At 38.0% G+C, this 21,918-nt stretch overlaps 1 protein-coding gene across 3 annotated transcripts in view; it reads right to left on the bottom strand.

The window, feature by feature from the left end:
* Nucleotides 1–8,120: 8,120 nt before the first annotated feature.
* Nucleotides 8,121–21,918, bottom strand: part of LOC113132930 (USP6 N-terminal-like protein) — a 64,429-nt gene continuing 50,631 nt past the window's right edge. For 2 of the 3 annotated variants that reach the window (XM_033325265.1, XM_033325266.1), the window contains 2 exons: nucleotides 20,913–21,186; nucleotides 8,121–8,647 (listed from right to left, as the gene is read on the bottom strand). In XM_033325265.1, the coding sequence (XP_033181156.1) occupies nucleotides 21,069–21,186 (118 nt within the window). In that variant the 3' untranslated portion in view covers nucleotides 8,121–8,647; nucleotides 20,913–21,068. Of the gene's footprint in view, nucleotides 8,648–9,829; nucleotides 9,947–20,912; nucleotides 21,187–21,918 lie in introns of all 3 variants that reach the window. The other variant, XM_033325264.1, reaches the window with a different exon arrangement.

The following is a 21,918-nucleotide window of genomic DNA, read 5'->3' on the forward strand; positions in this document are numbered from 1 at the left end:
TGAATAACTCTCTCCAAATCATTGAAGGAGAGAAAAGGCCTAGCCTCAGTTAGCAGACAGCTAAAAGAAACTTTGACCACACTGGCTTTAATCATTGAATTAATTTGCTTGTCCAAAATAATCCCAGAGTTTTTTACTGCAGGTTTGAGACAGGGGGCAAAAGGACTGGGGATGATAAGGGAACTAAGGCAATATCAAATTAAATAACACAATCTGTGTTTTGCTTTTATTCAGATGCAAAAGGTCTTTTGATAACCATAGTTTTACATCTTGCATGCAGTCAGACACAGACTGAAGAGGCGAACCTGTGGCAGAACCAATGGGGAGATACAGTTGTACATCGTCGGCGTAGCAGTGGAAATAAAAATTGTGTTTTTCTATAACTTGACATAGGGGAAGTATAATGGAAAAAGAACCAGAGTGAGGCTCGAACCATGAGGAACCCCACAAGTAATGGAGTTGATTATTTTCATCAGCAGAATAGTGTATGTGGGATTCATTCAAAATAAACTACTGGTGCCTCATTGATGTTTCTAATAGATTTTGAACAGAAAACGTATGCTATGGCAACAAGGAGTAAGATTTTGAATGCACATGCTTTATAGTAGGATCACTTAAATGTTGATTTTGATGGTAATAAAAAGAAAATACACTAAAGCAAAAGTGAAGATATTTGTGCTTTCATCCTCCTTCAGCTGAGAGGCTTATCTATCAGTTTGTGAAATTCTTTATAAATTTGGTTATCCATTCAATCAAAAACAGAGACATAAAAAAAGAAGGGCAGCTTGGGTGATGATGTCAGTTAAAAACTCACTGATTCAAAATGGTCGGGTCATGGATTAGAGGTAGAGCATGGTCGGATGAAGTGCAGGTGCATCTGTTGGAAAAATAAGAGATAAAAGACAAAGATGCACATTGGAAATCTGGCATCGAACACGAGAACAGTTTATCTGATGTTGTCCTGACATCACTACCATCACAGAGGATGTACAATTGTCTATTTTAGTCATCAGTTTTCCAGCACGGTGTAGAGTGGAAAAGTACACATCTCCATCAGAAAAAATCCTGTAGAATGAATGAATGAAAGAAAGAAAGAAATCTTCCCCTGAATATCGTCTAGGTGGCAGTTCACCCAAATCTCATAAAGCAGATGTCAGCACTCATGTCAACAGGTGCATAACCAGGTTTTCAGTTATATATGCTGAGGTTTTGAGGTATCTGCCTTCCAGTGGGACTACTTGTTCAGTAGTAAGCATTTCCAATAATAAAGCTGCTCAGAATAACTAGTCCTCTGTCTGTGGGGTGAGAACCACCAACAAAATCCCATTCATCCCCACTGCATTGCATATCATTAAACTTCAGCAGTGAAAACCAAAACTGATTGGTTACAGTGCTTGTACCCTTTAAAATAGAAAATGCATTTTGTTCATGATAAGGATTTTATTTTAGGCAGAACATTCCATACTAAAAATTAAGACAAACACTTCTGTTTGTTTGATAATAGCTTTCAAGTAACGTATAGAGATCAACCAGCATGGTTTGTCATTATTTTATATGTAGTTTAAGCCAGACATAAAATATCTGCTCTGAAATTCAGCCAAACTATAACAATATTTTAGACTTTAAAGATAGTTATGCAGTCAGCAGTGCTTCAGCAGCTTTGGGTGGGTTGCACCTTGGTCAAAGTTGTGACAGCAGGTATGTGGACCGTGCTCCACCCAGCACAGTCCTTCAAGATTAAACATCAACCAGGAGTCAATGCACACACACACACACACTGCCTGTAGCTGCCTTGAACTCACGTTCCTCACTTCTGTCAAAGGCAAACAGACCTGTCAGTGGCAGGGGTTTGTAAACAGAATAGGACATTTACCAAATCTGTGAATGTCCCGTATGTGTGTGAGGATTTCTGTGAAAAACAATGACGATCTCAGAAGAGACAGAACATCCTTTTCTCACCAGACTATGAAATATTATATATATGGAAGGAAACAGACAAGGTGTGGCATAGCATGTGTATGTGTGAACAATAAAATTTGTTCCCACACACAGATGGTATGACAGTGGAGTGCCAACAACTTATCAATCATTTTCCACTAGAATTAGAGACAGGTAATGTTGCCTTGTAATTTGTGAAATGCACACACTCACACCGACACACACACATTTGTTTCATTCCTTGTGGGGACTTATATTGACTACACTCATTTCCTGGAGAGTAGCCCATGAGCACTACTTTACTAACTCTAACCTTAAACCAAGCCGTCAGACTAAACTTTAGTGATTTACATGGTGTGGACCAACATGTGGCCACTGGAGTTTAAGCTCAAATAAAACTAATGAGTAGACTTCCAAACTTCCACAAAATTTGTGATCAAGAGAATTCATTTTAGAACCAGTGAACTGTAAGCAGCACATCTCTAATAAAAGGCACTAAGTACCTTCTTACTGTTTATATTTTAGTTATCATGCAACCCTGAAATATGAGCTGTAATTTAAGTACGGAAACTGATTGAAATTTGATAAGATAAAAAGCAGCTTAAGGCTGAAAGAATGCACAGCAGTTTGATGGCTATCAGATCTGTGATTAATAGATTTAAAGTGAGAAGAGAAGCTGCAGCTTTTTTACAGACAAGTGTAGATAGGACCTACTTTTACTTTGAAATTGTGGCACCCAGGTCTCATAAATCAAGTTTCCCTGGGTTATAAAATGAGCCCACCCAATTACAATCATGTTGGCAGGGTGGGTCCTGAATACGTGCAGAGAACAGGGGGCTGGGCAAGGTTACAACACATACTGTAGGCCAAGATTTTGGCAGTTATTTACATACCATTTTTACATACCTTATTTACAACCAAATCAGTGATACAAGCTCTCAAACATACAGGCCTGTTCACAGTGTTAAAAAAAAAGAAAAACATAACATATCTTTGAGATGGAAAATTATTGCACATAAATCAGTTATCTAATAAGCTACCTGCAAGTACAGATGAGAATGTGTAATTTGGAGTTTGTGACTTAAAGAAATCAAATACAAAGATGGAACAAATTTAAAAGAACAGTGAGACAATTTGGGATATTTGCTGGGTTGCTGAGCATTGATACCACTCCTAAATCTCTATGCAAGATTTTTAGGTCCAGCCATACAAAAATTGAAGTGTAAAAAATGGACAGGGTAATGTAATGTAATATTTTATTGTGCTGTAGAGGTGGTGGTAAGCAGAGTTTGTTAGCGTTGGACAAAGCCAGTGTACCAGTTGGCCCTGCTACATTTTTTATTCAGAGCTAAACCAACTGTCTCCTGGCTGTAGCATAGAGATGTGAGACTGGTTTTAATTTTCTCATCTACAATTTAGTGAAACAAGTTGAACCTTTCCTTGAATGCTTAGTCAAACAAAAGCTAAATGACTGTTTGTCTCCACTAAAACAAACCTTATTTTATGGTGGTTATTTCTGGAGAAATTACACACATATAGCAGCTTGACTGATTGTACAGATGATGCTAAATAGAGCCCAGGTAAGGCTGCACATCTGGACAGCAATGCTGTGTGTATGAGAGAGAGCCCCGAGGAGAGGACGAATGGGGATGCAGGATGTTCTGTCCAATTCCAGCCTTATCATCATCGTCGCCAACAAATGAATAGAGGGAAACAGATGCTGCCTTTCGCTTTCCTGTCTGCCACTTCCTATTACCTCTGCAGCATGTGAGTTTATATAAGATGTGCGTGAGCATGTAACACAGTTTCTGTGCTCTCGTCAGTACCTGGAAACATTCGTGTGTGTGTGTGTGTGTCAGGATATAACAGACTCTTATTTCCTGTTTCCATTTTTATTGACTGATAGTTCTAATCAGCTCAGCCAAATATACTATGTGACATGACCACCCTGTTCAGTGAATTATTCCTCTGTTACTTTCATCCACAAGTACAGTAATTTTAAGATTTCACTTTTAACTAACCTCATTAAACCAAGAGACAGTTGCATTGGCTGCTGTGGTTAAAGAGGCATGTTTTAATGTGATTACTAACTATAGAGGATTTTTACTAAATATTACACTGAGTAACTGCAATGTGAAACTGCTGGCTAGCTAAGTGGATTCACTGAAAGCGCTAACAACTATATGTGAGGGCACTGGACTGTGTGTCTAACACACACAGTAGCCTGCAGCACAGGGGCTCTGCTAGGAACAGTCTTGGCACTGTTCCTCTTTACCCTGTATACTGCAGACTTCATGTGCAGCTCACTGAACTGTTTCTTGCAAAAGTTGTCTGATGACTCTGCAATCGTTGGCCTCATGTAAGACGAGGATTACGGGAGTATAGAGGACTGATCCAGGAGTGGGTGGTGGACTTTCGCAGGCACAAACACCACTCACCAACATCAGTGAACATCAGGGGAATGGACAATGAGAGAGTGCACTCTTATACGTACCTAGGTGTTCACCTCAACAATAAACTGGACTGGTCAAACAACACCAGAAATCTAAGGCCATGTACAGGCTGAATATGTATCCTGTGTATGTTATTGAAGACATGTCCATATAAAGGCCATATTAGAGAATGGAGCTGAAGGCAGGAAAGGACCAAAATAATCTAAGGGGACAGGTGTGATCAATGGCATGCACGTACAACCAAGCATGGACATGATTGAGACTTGTCTAAAATAAGCCTTAGAGATAGTAAGTGTATATGAAAACCAAATAAAGAATGGAGAATAGAGGAAGCATGCCCATCTATTGGGGACAAAGATGGGTGGGGCATGGTCCCCTAGCATCTTAAAAAAAGGAATGAGGGGAGAACAATACACAGGTATGTCTAAAACAGGGAAACTAATGGTGGTAAACTGGTGTAACCATAAGATGGAAGAAGGTGGTCTAAGGGGTGGAAACATCCCTCTGACCAAAAGTATAAAGGCAGAGAGCTTGCTTGGGAGAACACGGTCAGTCTACCCTGGGGTAACTCACCTTGTCTGTACTGTGTTTTGTGAATAAACACCTGTGCACTTGGATCCAGTTGTTTCTCTTCCGTCTGTGATCCTATTGAAGAGGACTGCCAGCTATACTTAGGAAGTTTGACATAGTCAAGTTTCATAGTCAGATTGGAATCTTCACAAAAGCATCAAGGTTGTCTAGACACGACACAATTACTATTGATTGCATTTATGTTGTGCCATGTATTGTATTGTGCCAGGCTTTCATTCTAAGACTGCCTGCTTTATATGACTCTAAGTCTTACCAATACCTGTCACAATTAGAGCAATTCTGACAAGTTAGGATGTTAGTTTACATCTCAATATCAGGTGATTTAAAAGACATCATATTTCTTTGTTATATTTTTATATAGTCTTTACATTTATTCTGTGATTATACTTGTGTGACCTTATTTCTGTGCAGTGTCATGACAGGACTTGAACTAATTATATATCAACATTTGTAGTAATTATTTAAGGCTGATATCACTGGGTATTAAACAGCAATTGTTGCCAGAACTGAAGCTGAGACACTCACAGGTTAGTGCATCATACTGCTCATCTGCTGTGGTGCAGGGATATCAGGTTCAGAGGGACTCGCCTACACTTTCCCCTGGAAAGAAAGAATGTGATTGAAGATTAGCTTGACTGGGAGGATGTTAGGAAACAGGAGGCAATCATTAACTCCGGGTTCCTATCCAGCTATGGAAGTCAATCTGAATTCCTCTCACATACATTTTCCTCCTCTCACTATGAAACTGTTTGTCCCATATTTGAGTAGAGTGTAGGAATTGGTGCTATTTATGCAACTGTCCATAAAACCATGAAATATAACAAAACAAATACATTAAGTCTTGTTTGTGAAAACTTCAATTGCCAAAGCCAGTTCCCCAGAAAAAAAAAAAAAAAGTTCTGTGGGGATTTTAATTATTATGGATACACCAAAAAATATATTGTAGGGGAAAAGCACGTCAGCCAGTTGTGGAGTATTTTATGAATATGTAAGGTGCTTGGTAAAGAATACATTGTGGCAATATCCATACCAAAAATAAGTCCTTGGCTCATGATTGACTTATCTACCAAATTTTACTGACATTTGTGACGTCTTTTTGAGACCATAAGAAAGGCAGGCAAACAGACAGGAACAGGAACGATACCTCCATGGCAGAGGAAATAATAACATGTTATGTGTCTTATATCCTTCAGCTCCTCTGACTTCCCAAAGAGCAATTTTCCTCATGTGAAGCAACACAAATGCATAGTATTTTCCAAGAAGACAAATCCTCCTGAAAAAGAAACACTGTACAACACTGAAAAAATACACTTTAGTTAATCATTATCCCTTAAAAATGCAACAAATTGGCAGGTTTGCTTTAATGTGTTTGGTTTGCTTTAGAAGTATTAAGACATCCTAACATAAATCAAATCCTCAACACAGGATAAGATTTTAAAGGGACTTCACGGAAATATGAAACACTACAATGTTAATATTTCACTAAATGGGATGTTTTGGTTTTGTTTCACCTTAGAACACCTGTAGTTTCCTGTCAATCCAGGTATAAAAATGCACATTGTAACACTTTAGAAGGTTAAAGCTTAATGTTTCTCGCACATTGAGTGCTGATTTCATAATCTGATGTACTGAAACTGTGCAGGTCAACTGAACAGAGGAATGCACCCCTGCGCCCACCCCCCTGTCTTTGACCAGGTTGTGCAGGTTGTCTTTGATCCTGAACTACCAGGTCAAGCCATTACAAGGTCGGAGGGTCCACACTGTGCATTCCAAAGGTTTTAATGGGTCACTACAATGCTGGAAAGAGGCACGAATGAACAAATTCTCTGATTAAAGGGGGAAAGAAAGACGGGAAATGAAGAGTGACATTTTTTTCCTATAATTTATCCATTAATTTGTTTTGATACTTGAACCAAGTATCTGTTTATTTTTTCATCTCACAACTTTCATACATCCACTGCAAATCCAGTTATCTGTTTTTTCTCCTGGCATGACAGATTAATACTGGCCCCAAATCAAAGTCTCCTGTCAAGACACAACAGTGTTAATGACACTTGGATCCCAAGTAAAAAGAGGGAACAGTTTAACGTAACAGTTTCAACACCAGCAGTGATGTGAAAGAACAAGCCCTCATACCTTGACAACAATAGCGCAGCTGTTTTCTCAAACAATCAATATGACTGCTCTGAAGTTTTGTTCAGACAGAGCAGAGATGAAGTTCAGACCTGGCATCCGAAGGTGGGTGGGCTGAGTAAATCAGAATATGCCCTATGTGATTACTAACTAAAGAAGATGTGTCAGTGTGTGTTGTGCAAAATGTCCAACCTGACCAAATTGGGGCTCTTTGGCAGTTTTGAGTGTGTGATAATGTGTTTGTATCCATTCATTCTTAGTAACAACTTCAATTTGTGCATATAAAAACTAACCTGGTGCCAGAAATTAAAAACAAATAAAAAAATCTCCACGTCATAGATGCTGTAACCTTCTTCAAACAAACATACAACACACATTTTAGGTCAAAACATTCTGCAGCTTCATGGGTTACTCATCCATTGTGTGAGCCACTGCACATGTGCATTCCAATCGATTTATAATTCTCCATAACCTAGGTGTCAGGGGGTTTATGGCTGAACATAGACTGCAGATGGGCTGACGCTGCTGATGTATCATGGAGTATCAATCCAGTATCAAATCTGAATTTCACAAAATGTCAAACTATTCTTTTTTACTTTAGCTTGGTTTTAGCAACATCTGGATTTCCTTATTTAAGCTTAGGTTGTGAATGCAGTCATTGTGAAAAGACACTAACTGTAATATATTGGATATGAACCACAGATTGATATCAAAGCCAGAATCCAATTTCTCATGTCTTTACTGAACACACCCACAATGCTGGAGGAAAAATTAAGTTAACTTTTTCTTACCACCATATTTTACAGAGCTGTAAATGTAAGATAAAACTTGATTGACATTTGAATGTGGGTGTGTTTGGAAGACAGTTGAAAAACTAAATCACTATAAAGAATAGCAAACACTCACACACATACATAAGGATGTCAACACACTCCCCACTTTAAGCACAGCAATTCAAGACAGATGTCCTTCTAAATACCTAAAAAAAAAAATCACCATTAAAAAGAACTTCAACAGTTTATTAGTGCCAACTATATAAGACAATAAAAACAGAGTCACTGTCAAGCATTTATGCGTCACCTAGAAATAAAAAAAACAGCACCAGTGCAATGTTATATAAAATACAGATGGGTCTACATGCACATGCATGTGTGCATGTATGCAAAAAATACCTACTGTACTACTTAAAACAACCAAAAGATTACAGGCTGTCAAAAATCTGGTTACTTAAACTAAACTCACTTCAGATGATCTGCAGATTAAATCTAGACAGGTTAGGACCTATCTATCTATACAGTCATTTAATTTAGGTGTTTGTGTGAGTCAGCTGCTCATCTAAGTACCAGATTAAACAAGATCACTAGATTTACATAACTTACTAAAGTGGCTTTAGAGTTAATGTAAACATGTAATGCATTTCATCCCTTTACTTGTTCTATCATGGTCCATTATCCCTTGTTTTGTGTCAGATCATTGTTGACTCTCTGGCATTCCTGAACAGGATGCTGGTCTGATGTCTGGATAACAACTCTCTGGAAGAGAAACCCAGGAAGAAGAACAATGTAAATCAATAGCTTTAGAGAGGAAATACAGGACAAATCCACAATATATTTGTTTACATATGATTAAAGGCTTAAATGTTCATTCTAATGTTGGAAACAGTAACTTGCCAAAAAAGTCATCATCATTATTTAGGTTTCAGTGAATCCTGATTCACATTCCTGGCATAGTGAAAAACAAACAAACAAAAAAGTAAAAGAAACAACAACAAAAAAATAAGTAAAAAAAGAAAGAAACCAAACATTAGGGTAGAAGCAAAAATTTGAATTTGGTTATAAGATCAAAGTAGGAAAAACAGAAATAGTGCTAACAATTACATGGTTTCCTATTTTCCAGCTAATTTCCTGGAAAGTTTCCTTATAATTTCCTAAAACCTAATTGATATTCAGCTGTTACCAGAATGTTTCAGAGAAGAAAACTACACAATTTGGTGCTAGGCACAATGAAAATGTAATTTGCAACAGTTATCATTTAGTTCTATAGAATAAAAGGGAACACACACTGGTGATGGCACCTCTTACACAAACAGAGCATAAATTCATTGCAGCATTAGCATAATGAATGAAAACTACAAAAAATAAAATATTGACAAAACAGAGAGAAAACAATATTTCAGATGCCACTTATCCTTCCCTTCTTACTTCCTTGTTTCTATTTGTCTTCCTACCGTACTTTAAATTTTTCACACAATTGCACTTGACACAGCATAGCTACACAGCCTTAGGCAGAAAAAAGGCATGATTCCTACATCTAGGTGATGTAAATACTATATATGAATTAAAAGGTGTATTTGTGAAGCATGTGTTGGTGCATGTGAGACTGCAGTCTGATTCTGATTCCATGAATGAATGAAAATCCATTTCACCACAGAGCAAGTATTTGTTTTAACATTGTGGTATATTTCACATGTATGGCAGCTTTTTTTGGACAATGTGGCCACATCTTCACTGTCAGAGCTGTTTCTCTCCACTCCATCAACCACTTATTAGCCCAGTCTGCCATCACGCCACATGCCAAACACTGTTTCTGTTCCTTGGATTAAAATGTCTGACTTAGACAGAGGGTTTGTGAGGGAGCACATTTGGCTAAAAGAAAGATATGATTATGTTCTTCTTGAATGTGCGTTTGAGTCAGTGTGAGTGTGCAGTGCTTACCCTGAGCAAGTTAGCTACGGTGGCTTTATCTGCATGTGGTTGGAGACAGCCCCAACCTTATGGTAAACAGCCATTCACTGTGGTCAGCCATCAGTCTGGCCTTCCAACAATACAAATCTATGGAGGTAATTCAATGGAAGCATTAACACTATGGTAATGGTGGTCCTTGACACTGGGCCCAGTACACAAGCATATGTCCAAGTCTGTCATTGCCACTTAGAAGTACAAGCCTATGGAGCAACCAGTGAGGTGGGCCCCATGCTATTCAGTCCACAGCCTCTAAATGAGACAATATAATCGCTTTTATACATAATGAAAGTCTATGAAAACACTACGATGTATCTTAACATAACAGATGGGCTCAAAAGACACAGAAGGCAGAACAACATATCGCTTAAACCCCAAACCCAAAATAGCCTACTGGAGAATAATACCCCCACTGCCACCCACACAGCAGCACTACTGAGCAAGAATCTCTATGTCTTTCACATAGAGATACTCTCACATGATCAAGACAATTTTAAACTCTTCACCGATTTTAAAAACGTGGGAGACCACATACATATAGACAGTTTCAATTGATTTTTAACATTATAATCCTCTGAACACACACACACACTAGAGGATTCAACAAGACTGGGAGACCACACACCTGCTGTTTCTGGTGAAGGTTTCATGTTGACGATTCCACAGACATGAGATTTCACAGAAACTTGCGTGATAAAACATGACAACACCTTTTCATTGTTGGTGGTAACCAATGACTGTAGAAGGGTTTTGTACAGCACGCCTGCTTCTGGGTTTGAATCCATATAGGAAGTAGCTGTTGGCTCGAACAAGCCCTGGCTCCTATTAACTTCCATTGAAAAATCAGCATCAATTACTCAGTCACTATTGTTGCCACAGTAATCATTGTAGATCTGTTGTCTTTGTTTTAACATGCTTTTAATATTATATTTTTTTTATGTTGGTATTTGCTCTGTAACACAAGATATCAAGGTAAATAACTGACCAGTCAGGTGCCTCATTTCATCCATGTCACCTCATTCCACCCCCACTTGGGGATGATTGACAGGTTGCTTTACCCATACACATTATGGCTTTAGGCCACCCACTCCTTCATTGTAGGATTTTCCACTGCTTGGACATTTAAGAGGAGAAAAATTGCTGCCGCCATGTAGAATTAATTGTGCATAACAGATACTGATACTTTATAGAGTGCATTTTTCTACTAAAACCTTTTTGGTTCACTTGTTTTTTCTTTATTGATCTTGTGTGTTTCTATGTAAATTTCTATAGCCTATAGATTAAGTCAAAAAGTTCAAGATCATTTGTTAAACTTTCCTCGTTCGATTTTCATTTTCAGTAATTAAATTGTTCTGACAGACCTTCAAGGAACCTCCCTCTCCAGTTTTTTAGTAAGTAAATTTAAAAATCTAATAATAAAAATGTATGCATTTAACAAAATTTGGCAACTTTTGCTAGCTAATAATGGCATACAGGGGGCGGGCACGTTCAACAAGCTCACTACTGATTGGCTCAGTGGTCTCCATGGGAATGTTCTCTAGATACTAGCTGCATCTGAAATCGCATGTTTCCCAACAGACTTAAGAGTGGTATTGATTTTCCTATTTCTTTATATTTTGCTTCATGCTCAACCAGAAAGGAAAATAAATGCATTTCATAAAATTACAATTTCCTTACAGTACAAGTAAGAAATCATTTCAGAGGATATATAAAAAGAACATCACGATTTCAACTATGGTACATGCTGGAAATGACACACATTGTTTTTTAACATTTACTCAATTTTACACTGTAAATATAAAATAAAAATAGAGGAAGTAATAGAAGTAATAGAGGAAATAAAATTTCATTATTTATCGCTAAAAACTGTTTTGATTTTGTATTTCTGCATGCTTAGTTGACCTACTAAAAGGCTCCCTAGGTGTTACCAAATTAAAAAAGTTAAGTATTTCTGTGTCACGTCTGCAAATCCAGTATGCAACAGATATAAAGAGGCACTCCAAGCAGTGCAACCCTCCTGTTTTCAGGAAAGCATTCATACAAATTACAGCCTGAAGATATCGTCCACTGATTAGTTTCTGGGCTGTGACCACATTTGATAACTATCAAAATGATATGATTCAGCTTTAGAAATAGCGAGATTAGTACTACAGTTCCTATCTGCTCTGCATCAGTCAGAAATATCCTCAAAACTGAGACCTCCAAAGACAAACAATGAGGGTGACATCATGCATGTCTATCAGGGGCTGTTGAACTAAAAGTGAGCACAATGAGTTCTCTTGACATGTTGGGGCCTGGCTGAAAGAGTTGTATGACTCCAACTGGCCCCTCATTTATCACTGATGTGCTCACTATAGAGTGGTTTGCTCCCCTACATACAACATTGCTGAGTTAATATAGTTTGCTTTCATAAAAGGCCCAAATGGACCTACTAAAACATTTAGACAGGGTGTCATGTTGGGCCAACACTGCACTGGGGTGGAAACCATTCAGACTGAGGTGGCTGAGTAACCGTCAGGTGAACAGAGCTGTCTGTCATGCGGTCTCTCTCTCTCTCGCTCTCTTCCTCTTTCAAAGTCTCAAAGTCTATTGTGTGCCTGGTACAGTAATAAGAAAGTGTTAGCCAGCTAAGAACGGTCAGGTTAAGTGATCACTGGTTGTTTCTGTTTCTTTGAGGCTGCAACTGTATGCAGACACACAGCCAGAGGATATAAAAGTGTATGTCACATGCCCAAAAAATGGACAGCATGCACACCACATACAAATACATATTGGTACATCTATAGAAATGCATAGATAGCAATAAGCAGGTGTAAGCACCACACAAACGTCGCACAAACATTGTCTCTCTGCTCCAGCAAACATACATACATATCATGCATAATGTAAATTCAATTACACTGCAGGAAAAAGAAAGAAACAAGAGAGAAGCACAGGAAGCCATAATTTGCTGCACCAGTAAAACCTTTTCCTTTGCAGTGAATCAGCAAGTCACACCAACTGGGCTCAGTTTCCCAGCTCATTCAGCCCAGACTAAGTTCTTAGATGCATCACTTAAACCTGACACCAGTGGCCTCAGCGGACCAATGTGTAACTGCAGCTCTGAATTATCTATTGCAAGTCTGCAAGTCCATACAATATTGCCAACACTGCAACTATTATTTTCATCATTGATTAAACAGGTGATTTCTTATTTTAATTGGTCAATTAAATTTGCAAATAATAAGCAATGCCCACCAAAGGTTTTCAAAACCCTGCATAGGTTAATTTATTTTACAACAATAACACTGAACCAACTCAAAGAGTCTATTACTATGCTGTTTAACAAATGACATGATTATCATCTTTTTGTAGTTTGTCAATATTCCATAAATGGCTGACAAAATCAGAACATGAAATTACAACCTGACTTCTTCAGCTACTGCCAAATATCAAAACAACTGGCTGTGGAGAAAATGACTCAAGGTGAGGGCTGAACTCAAACATCTACTGTGTGTGTGTGTGGGGGGGGGGGGGGGGCAGGTAAACAAATAGGATGTGTAGGAGGAGGAGAACTGTGTTTGAAAATGAACATGAAATATAAAGAACAAAGGTTACCGAGTAACAAGGGCAACTCATTTAGGCAGTATGTTTTTGATGTTTTGCCAAAGCTTTCCTACGTGGCCTGTGTTCTTATTTATGCCTGTTTGACAACTCAGCCCTGACCTCCTTTCCCAATTACAGACAATAGACTCAGTCATTCACCACCAGCTTTTACAGCCCCATCTCCCCCATCCTATCCTCAGCAGGTGTTCACAGTAAGAGACAGCAGACGCCAGATACAATCTTCTATATATACGGGCTTTAGGAAGTACTGGGAAGTTACTAAAGACTTCTTGCATGACAGTTCACTTAAAGGAAGTGAAATGTGGATCAGGGCAAGAAGAGAATGAGTGGGTATATTTTTGCTGTCTATTATCAAGATCTCTATGATGGTAGTTTTATTCTGCTTTTACTACAATTCTTATGTAGCACCTTTAGACCTGTAGGTGCAATGTTATTGCCCATGCTTGTAATAACATAGACATCGCAGCCATAGGGAAGTCTTTTTTTTCCAGATCCTTACATAAACACAAAAAGATGAGAGCACATTCTTATCTGTCTTCTTAGCATTATAACTCTCCCTCATAGAAGGAGAGTTATAATGCTAACTCTCCCATGGCCATTTCAGAACCAGAAACAATAAGAAAGTTGATGAGTCCATCAAGCTTGTAGTTAAGGACTTGCTGTGGATAGGTGAATGAATACAAGGTAGATTCTTTAGGCATGCAATTAAAACTGCTTAGCATTCCAATTATTATATGACAAAACAATCATACAAAACATCCTCAGTCCTGTGAATGAGAGGTTCTAGAATCTGCATTGTAATTATAATGGTTTTGTTCACTTTTGTACTTCTAACCTTAAAGGTGAGACAGAGAAACTTTGGCCTTTTCCTGCAGTGACTGCAGCATTCAAACCAACCCTTTCATTAAGCCTGTAGATAAGCAATGACTTATGACATGTTTCCTGGTGAACACTTACATTTCCATTTTTCTACTACAACTGACAGCTCCCTTTATACTGGAAGAAAAACAATGAGCGTCCCTCACAATGCAATTTATTTTCAATCTATTCAGTCACCGTCAGTGCCCTTTTCATTCAACTCTTAAAAAAAACAGAGGCATGATCCATTCACTCACATTTACATTTATACTTTAAACTTGAAGATGTAACTTACATAATGTACGTAATGACGACAATGAAGGATGAAAATTACCTACTGAACCTTCCAATAGGTTCCAGTAGATGAGTAGGGACCTACTAACCCATAACTATAGTATGAAAGGAAGCCCAAACGAGCTTCATTATTTCAAATTATCATTAGAGATGAATAGTGCACTTAATTAAAATATATATGATATGATACAGGAAGTGACTAATATTTGTTACTGTAGTAGAAAAAGTAGTTTGCCGGCACACTAAACAAGGAACTAATCTGGCTAAAAGAGGTGTCCCCAGAGGAAGATTGTTAATATAAGAACATTTCAAATTAGTTATATTAAACTGGAATTTTTTCAGAAGGCTTGCACTGACACCCAAATAAGTTTTTTTAGCCAGAGCTACATTGCCTAAATCTCTAAAACAAGTGATGATATCAAAGACAGCATGGCCCACAGCCACAATTAGGACAACAGCACCAATGTTACTAGGATTTCCCTTTAATACATTACGAATAGCTTCAGCATCTGCCTTAATGCAATTTAAATGCTATGAAAACAGAAAGTACAGTGAACGGATGCCAGTAACTAAAATTAGAGCGATTAATAGTACAGTTAGAAAATCTTGTCTAATATGCAGTCTGACTGCTACTTGACACAAACATAATTATTATTTGAGAAATATAGCTCATCATTCCAAATACAATTATAAAAAAATGAAAGGAGGAGCGGTGAAACAAGATTCAAGATAAAAATCTGAAATAAATAAAATGAAACATTAAATTCAATAAATATTTCTAGACGGAATTTCATGTCTTAACAAGAGGAACTCTTTATACTCCTATGTAAATTAGGACACAAGATAACCATGGGTCAAACTAGTGGGTCTGAACTAAAGTCGAGGGAACGTACTGTAAAGTGCCATTTCCATTTACACATTCATCACTATTTTTGTAGTGAATGTGATCTGAAATGCTGACTGGCTTTATCCTTCATCCATATGCAGTGTAAAAAAGACTTTAAAGAGATCATATAATATAAAGAGAAAGCTTTGTCAGGTTACATCCCGAGGTACGTTTATGTTAACCTACTGTAAATTAAAAAGTACAGTAGATTAAAGCCACTCATGTTTGCAGTAGTCAGGGGAACAAAGGCGTTATTTGGTCTAAGCAGCATACACAGCAGTCAGGCTTCCAGTGTCCCTTTGTTCTTTAAATACGACAACACTGTGTGTGTTTGATCAGTCACCCGTCCTGCATGCTCACTACCATGTTACATAACACTGATACACCTGCATCTCAACAATCCCCTTTACAATGGCAGAGATGTGTGTTTAAGTGCCTGCCTGATATTACTCACGTTGTGGGGTTGCTGGCCCCGACTATGTAAATCACTGATTGTTAGGGTGACACTTGGGGTAAGATTAAGGTACGGTTAGGTTTAGGTTAGGATTAACGCTATGTAGTTATGGTTAGGTTTATGGCAAATTTCCAGAAAATGACAATAAGTCTATGGGGAATGAAAAGAAACCTGCATTTTTCTGGGATATGGCTATAACCTGGATTTATTTCATACTGGGTTTTCATCATATATAACACATGAACAACCTGGTTTGAAGAACAGATAATCTTATTCTGAATGCTGCTAATGTTCCTTTGCACATGTACATAACATGTGGACACAAACACATTTCTCCAGGGAGAGGAGATGAGAGGTGAGTATAGGACAGGAGAGTGGCTCCCACACTAGTGAACATACTGTCAACAACAGCAGAGGATCAGATGACAAGCTCCAACCAACACACAACTCCTGTACACATACAAAAGCCTTTGCAAAATACACAGACCTGAATCACTTTTGTCAGCCCATACCCTTCTGGCAAGCAGCAGGGGTCACATATGTTCTGCTGCTGTAACATGGATAGAATTTAGGGTGGTAATTGTGCCAGTGACTTGATCTGTTAATACCTGTGCACAATGATCATCCAAGTGATGATCAAGTTCTGTTGATGGGTCATGCATGCAGGGCCCAGACTACTACTTAACATTACATTTAATGACTACTTGAGTATGCTGATGACTTATTGATACTGTACATCAATGTTATATGGGGAAATGCTCTATAAAAGGAGATATATTTGTAAGTTCTGAGAGTATTGCAGGTTCCAGAAGAGAATGTTTAAAATTTAATTAAATTTCCATGGAACAGAAAAGGGCAATGAAAGTGGTATATGTGCTGGCATTGCAGTATGCTAAGGCAACAATCACACATTCTGGTTTTAAATGTGACCTTTGGATGTGACATGCCATGCTTTAATATATCTATATTTTGATATTCTGATATATTTCTTATTTACATATATATTTTATATACTTTTCAATTCTTACTTCTCTATTATCATGTCCTGATGGTTTTCTCTTTTTTTTCCTATTTTAGTAAGCAGAATACACTATCCTTGGTTTTTGGACTGTTGCTCATACAAAACAAACATTTGCCTGTCTTTTCAATGAAGTTGAAAACAACAACAACAAAAAAAAACTGCACTGTGTTTGCATCTGCTGGCTTTTTCAGTCTTCGAAAGTCAGTATTTGTCCTCAATAGCAAAAATTAACCATGTTTAATGTACAATAAATATTAATTAATGCCACTGCCCTTTTTTCCCCCTGTACTGTCTCCTGATACAACCTACTGCAGGAGGAATGTCACAGAAAGTGGAAAAGTATTTTCAGGCTGGGTGTCTCAGGGCCTTCAGCAGGCAGATACCGTCCAACACTGAGGTGGTGAAGACAGGACATCTTAATTCATCTTCCTGTACATTTTAGTTGTATTTCCTCATTTTCTACATATGGGACAACTGCACTTTACTGGTTCAGTAACAAACTATATGTTCCCATACATGCATGCATACATGCATACAAGTATTGGACGTGCATACTTCCAATGAGATTCTTGGGAGGGACATATTGTACAGAAAGTACGTAACCTACTAAACAGCTAACTACAGTTCTGTTTTAATGCTGTGGGTCCCCACCCTGTCCTGCCTTAAAATGCTATGGAAAACATAACAGGATAGGTTATCTCTTTCTGTCTCTATGTCATTCACACATACTTGTCTTATGAACCCATTAGAAAGATTCTAGACCAGGGGTCTCAAAGTCCAGTCCTCGAGGGCAAATGTCCTGCTTGTTTTCCAACTATCCCTGCCTTTGCAGCTTCTGATTGGCTGAACACACCTGATCCAGGTAATCAGCAGTGGGTAGGGCAAGGATATACATTGACTTTTTTCTTTTTCACAAAGATTTAATCTATTTTGACTCATTAAAGTAGCGAGCTGTTGTGCTCATAAATGTATATACACCTCTTGCATAATTTAAGAAATATTGGCAATTTCTTTTTTCAAAATATAACAACATGCAGCACCTATCTGCCCAGCATCATAATAAAAACTTCAATTACTAAAGGTACTATCTGACGACTTTCCTTATAAAGAAAAGTTTACTGTGAGATAACGTAAAGCTTTTAAAAATGGACAGGAATTCTCAAATGTAAATTTATAAGCAAAAGTGTTTAAGTGCCTGACACACTCATGGTATTCTCTCTACAAGTCAATCAAATATTGTTTGGAAAGTTCAACTAATTTAACATATATCAATTTGAGAAAGACAAAATTAAGCTGTGCTTTTACTTTTCCAAAAGTTAATTAGCCTCCACTAGTCCACATCCACTGAGATCTGGTAGAAAGGCAGTAGGAGCAGAGATCTGGTACAAAGGCAAACAGATCCCACAACAACACTGGACTGCCTGTGTATGCTCCTGCTTGTTAATTGTTAAAAAATGTCAATAAGTGGCCCAATTAATTGGGTGACTGATTAATCAGTCAACCTTTACTCAGAACCCTTCTGTGTTTATCCTCTTTTTGATTATTTAGCTGCAGTTTGGGACCTCAGAAACAATTTCACGCATGACTCAGTGCAAAGCAGTATTATTAAAAAATGTTTGGGTATGCACAAATATGCTCTGGGATTTGCTATGGTGGAGGATGTGAGGATGGAAACCATGTGAAAGTCACTAAAAGACACCGTAATGTGTTGCTCAGTTATGGAACATCTATGAGGAAAAAAACAGGCTGTATAAAATGAGATAAATGCATAAATGGATTGTTTTAAAATATATTTTGTTTCATGATCAATGGACTTTTGTAATAATAAAAAGGCCAATATTTTTATGTTAAAAAATTTATACTGAGCATAAAGAACAGGCCTGTGTTATTTTCTGGGTTATTCAGTTTAAGAGTATCTATGTAAGTGTAATAATGTTATAATGGCTGTAAGATGGACCACATATTTAGTATGAGACAAAACATAAACCTGATTACCACAACATATTCTAATCAGCTTACTTGAAATTTCATACTTAAAAGCAGAAAGGAAAAAAAAGCTGACAGCTCATGGATTGTGGGAAGATGTTTGATGTGGGATATCAGTGTCACTAAAAGAAGCACACATCCTACACTCAGAGCCTCATACCAGATTAACACAGTCTTACAAGTTGCTCGTTTGATAGTGTGAAACTTGATATGCCATGAGATGTGGTTTGCTCAGCTTAGCACGCTTACTTTGAGACTACCTCCAGATTTTTTCGACATCTGTGATCCGGTACTTAAAAGATCTTATTTGGCAAGTTTGATCTAGTTAATCACATGCTAGGTTTTCTTAAGTTACTACCTACATCAAATTTACCATATGTTAATAATTAAAAGCAGTAAGTGAAAATTCTTTTGTTAAATCTCAATGTGCATCTCTGTATATTTGCATAACATTTACAGCACTAAGGCATTACTATGGCTGGAGGTTGATGCTAATGTAGAAATACATGGAAATGCAATACTGCTGATAGCCTCTCTAATTCACACCGATTCAAAATGTGTCAAATTCTCTAAACAAGTACTAAATCATTTTTGTCCACAAGACATATTGTCTCAAACACTTAAGTTGACTGGCAGCCGTTGGACTTTCTGTGTTTCTATTTGTATAATAAACAGTATTTTTCCAGATAGGAAGTTTTACTGTGGCTGTGGTTAAGAGTTACACTAGTATGAACCTTGAAGAATGCTGTCACATCACATTTTGTTAAATTTACCATATGTTAACCTGGCCTTTTAGCATTTTTTAGCTAATGTAGCTAATGTTAACATTAAGCGGGTATGTACAATATATTTGCAATATACCACCTAGCATAGCTGATTCCATCTCTGCGCATTTGGCATTTGTTAGTTTTTACATTAGGTGAAGCTGACATTATTGTTTTCAAACACAAATTTATCAAGCAGCTGAAATGCCTTGGCAGTGTAATGTAACATTCAGGTCTTCAAGTAGCAGGAGTGAGGCCAGTGTTTTCAATAAGCTACCTTTTGGTCTGAGGCAGTAGGACAAAGGTAACTTTGTAATCCTTAATAGCAAGGTTGTAGCTCCAAGCAGAATAAATAACATCAACCCTAGGTTTCAACTCTGAGCTTTATCCCGGCACCAACGCAAATAATAGGTGCTGTCATGCCTCATTATACAGAAAATTACTTTTATTTATTGTCATAATAAAGAGCCATAAGTGTGTTTTTTTTTAATCATAATCATTGTAAATACTTCCTTCCCCAAGTCAAGTATTGGTGTTGACATTAGTCACACCTGATCCCTCCATTCATCAAGATGACAGCAGCTCATTTAGTTCCAAATCTCGTTAAGCCATCAGCCATTGTAAAGGTAAAAATAAACACAGATAGGGTCAAATTACAGTCACTGAGATTTGGGTCATCAGATATATCTGTTTGACATGTTTTTACACTTAATATACAAGGTCTCGATTCATATTGTTTCATTAGGCATATTCAGTTTTAATAACTCGTAGGTTTCCACTTAAACAGTGGTATGCAGCTCAAGCATTTGCAGTTCAGTGATACATAAAGTGAAAAAAGATCTAAAGTGTTTGAAAACACAATCTGGGGTAATCTTTAGTCCCAGTGGGTGGAGATTTAATTGGAAATTACAGATTAGTATTGGAGTTAAATAGTTAATTTTATGCCTTTGGGTGCATGGATACTATTAAAAATCCACCACTTTAAACGTACTACCTATAGTAATCTGTGAAGGGCAATTAAAAAACAAAATCTTACATGAACTGGTACAGCTGGTTCCAATGATGATGCATACCTGCATACTTGGCTTATTATGAACCTCTGATAGAGAGAGATGGGATTTTATCTAGTTCACATAGCTCTGTCTTTCAGTGATGGTTAATATTTATCTGGGCTTCTGGTAACTTACTTGATTAGAGCTGTCCTGGGTGTGTCTTGTTGCTTGTGTTGTTCTTTGTTTTTAGGAGTACTGGGTGATGGAGGACTTAAAGAGGGTATGGTGGAGGATGGCGGAAGGGTAGGGGACTGGAGAGATGAAGATAGGATAGAGGAGCAGGGAGGGGCCTCATTTGACAGGTCGGAGGGACTTGACTCTGATAGGCTGGATGATGCTGTGCTTACTACGACGACAGGCCACACTGGCAACAGGTCCCATGCCTGCCCTCTTGAAGGAGTGTTCTGATCTGAAACAAAATGGCACAGATTTAAAGGTATCCAAACAACTTTCATAATGGCCATGAATTCATTAACTGAATAGTAAGTGGACATTTGAGAAAGGCTTACTTCAATAATTACATTGGGTCATAAACTGATATATATATATATATAAAAAAATTTCCCGTCTCACCGCTATGGGTGGTGTATGTGTCTTCCTCAATCTCTGGTCCTTTACCAGAGGCCTGGGAGTTTGAGGGTTCTTCGCAGTATCTTAGCTGTTCCTAGCACTGTGCTCTTCTGGACTGAGATCTCTGATGTTGTTCCTGGGATCTGTTGGAGCCACTCTCCCAGTTTGGGGGTCACAGCCCCGAGGGTGCCGATTACCACGGGGACCACTGTTGCCTTCACCTTCCACATCTTTTCTAGCTCTTCTTTAATCCCTTGGTATTTCTCCAGCTTCTCATGTTCCTTCTTTCTGATGTTGCTGTCACTTGGGATCGCTACATCTACCACTACGGCTTTCTTTTGCTGTTTGTCCACCACTACTATGTCCGGTTGGTTAGTCATCACCTGCTTGTCGGTCTGTATCTGGAAGTCCCACAGGATCTTAGCTCGGTCATTCTCCCTCACCTTTGGAGGTGTGTCCCATTTTTTTGACCTCGGGACCTCCAGCCCATACTCGGCACAGATGTTCCTGTACACTATGCCGGCCACTTGGTTATGGCGTTCCATGTACGCTCTGCCTGCTAGCATCTTAC

Source organism: Mastacembelus armatus, chromosome 6 (genome assembly GCF_900324485.2).
Source record: "Mastacembelus armatus chromosome 6, fMasArm1.2, whole genome shotgun sequence".
NCBI classification, from domain to species: Eukaryota; Metazoa; Chordata; class Actinopteri; order Synbranchiformes; family Mastacembelidae; genus Mastacembelus; species Mastacembelus armatus.